This window comes from Propithecus coquereli, unplaced genomic scaffold (genome assembly GCF_000956105.1).
Source record: "Propithecus coquereli isolate 6110/MARCELLA unplaced genomic scaffold, Pcoq_1.0 Scaffold10595, whole genome shotgun sequence".
Classification (NCBI taxonomy): domain Eukaryota; kingdom Metazoa; phylum Chordata; class Mammalia; order Primates; family Indriidae; genus Propithecus; species Propithecus coquereli.
The window spans coordinates 1-2345 of NW_012134520.1; the positions used below are offsets into that span (position 1 = coordinate 1).

Here is a 2345-nt window from a genome sequence, read left to right on the forward strand (position 1 = left end):
GTGCCTGCACATAGGAACTCCAGGCTTATTGTGTCTCTGATTTGCAAACAGTGGACATAGTGATGAGCACCCCATATGCCCTTCTTAGTGAGCAATTCCTATGCCTGTCCTGGTCCAGCTGGGCTGAGGTTAGAGGTAAACTTCTGTTTCTACATGCAATCTGGGGTCCTTGGCTTTTGCAGTGGCCATAGTGGGAATACAGTCATTGCATCCAAAGTTCCAAATGGATCTCAGAATGTATTTTCCTACATGGTGGGTGAGAATATAAAGGTCCACCACTAACTCATACAATCTCTTTGTACAAATTTGAAAAGGCTGCCGTTTTATCCAGGAAGATGCAGTTCCATGCCAGGGTGCATGGCTTGGTGCGCAGAGTACGGGCTTGATTTCAGCCTCACTCATCCCCTTGGCCTGGCACTGGTACACACAATACATCCACACAACCACACATGGAGACCCTGGTGATACATGTTTGCATTCAGACTTACGTGCATTGTTATAGAAATGCAGGTGGTTTTCCCATACAGCTCACTCAAATTCAGTTTTAGGATATCACCTATTTGTAAGCTGAGGGTTGCTTGTATATCATATCTGCTGTTTGAATGAAGAACTAAAAGCCTGGCTTAGTTAGATTAATTGAACCTCTTTGAACACTAGATATTAACCTTCTTATGAGAAAGAAGTATTTCTAATTGTAGAGGTCCTCAGACCTAGTTTGAGTTGTTGAAATTTTATTGATCGTCATATGAATCTTTGCAATCATTTTTGAACTGAATGTTTTCTAGGGGCTTGTGTTATTGACCGTGATGGACATCTATTTAAATACCTTTTGGATTATCTTCACGGAGAAGTTCAGATTCCTACAGATGAGCAAACTCGTGTGGCCCTACAGGAAGAGGCCGATTACTTTGGCATCCCTTATCCATACAGCCTATCCGACCACTTGGCCAATGAAATGGAGACATATTCTTTAAGGTCAAATATAGAACTTAAAAAGGCTTTAACAGACTTCTGTGATTCATATGGTTTAGTTTGCAATAAACCCAACAGTTTGGGTTCTCCACTATCTTAACACATCTGGTGCAAGCTGCGAGAGTAGAATTATTGGTGTATATGCCACCAAAACTGATGGAACAGATGCTATTGATAAGCAGCTGGGAGGAAGAATTCACAGTAAAAGCATTTTTAAAAGGTATGTCCACATTTAAATGTAAAAAGGAACAAAATAAAATCTTGATTTCTTCTTAGAGGTTTTACTGCATGGAATATTGCACTTGTCTAGAAAAGACCATCATCAATACCTCTCGGTAGACAGGGTAGTAGACAGAGGGTAGTAGACAGTAGCTGTTGAGATAGGCCTGCTTCATGAGTTTATAATTAAGACCATTTCACATACAGTATATATAAGCTACCGGCCATCTATATGATTTAGTACAGTGGTTCTCAGCTGGAAGGGTGGATCAGAGTCCCCTGAGAGGCTTTAACAAAAAGAAAAGGAAAGCCACATGCCTGATATCTTCCGTAGGCCATAGACGCACTGGCCTAGAGGTCAGCAAGCCCACTGAGTGACCCAGAGCCAGCTTGCACCTTGTGTGTCCTCTTCTGAGAAATGACAAAGTTCCCTGGTCCCTTTAGAATTCTCTGACTTGAACATGTTAAATTCTTGAGGGTTATTCCCTTAATATTTTCCCTGTAATCATATTATATTTACACTGGTCAATTCGCTTAGCAAACTTTTTTTAAAAATTCTCTGGGAGACTGGATTGGGTCGCATATTAGTGACTAAAGCATGACCGTGTAAGCTTGCTTTTTAGATGATGAAGTATATCGTCAGTTTCTGAATTCTTTACAGTCAAGGATGCTTCTATATAAGACATGTAGGTACCTGATATAATGCTAGAAAAATTTTAGTCAAAGTTGAATCTTTTCTAAGTTTATTTTAGTTAGCTGATTTTTTTTAAAAAACTTGATTTTAAAGATGTGTTGATTTGTCTACGTGGTCTATATTGTGGAATTAACAAATGCTTTACCACAATAAAGAGATCACATGTAGGTTAGTATATGATACAGTGAGTATATGTGTATTAATATATGTGCGTATATATGCTTAAGGGTCACAAAACAACTACTCAATACCTACATAATTTTTTTCCTTAATTAACAGGCACTTACTGTGTATCTATAAGTTGTGTATATGTACACACATTCATACCTGGATAGTATATTTTCATTACTTTTTGCAATATTTCTAGAGAGGCGGGAAATAACGTTCAGTACATTTGGAGCTATTATTCAGTAGCAGAGTTGAAGAAAATGATGGATGCCTTTGATGCTTGGGAAGGAAA

At 38.7% G+C, this 2345-nt stretch overlaps 1 protein-coding gene across 1 annotated transcript in view; it reads left to right on the forward strand.

The window, feature by feature from the left end:
* Positions 1 to 785: 785 nt before the first annotated feature.
* LOC105811940 (BTB/POZ domain-containing protein KCTD18-like) overlaps positions 786 to 2345 on the forward strand; it is a gene marked incomplete at its 5' end in the record, with an annotated part of 8161 nt that continues 6601 nt past the window's right edge. The window contains 3 exon segments of the mRNA XM_012646249.1: positions 786 to 1042; positions 1044 to 1192; positions 2253 to 2337. Of these exon segments, the coding sequence (XP_012501703.1) occupies positions 786 to 1042; positions 1044 to 1192; positions 2253 to 2337 (491 nt within the window).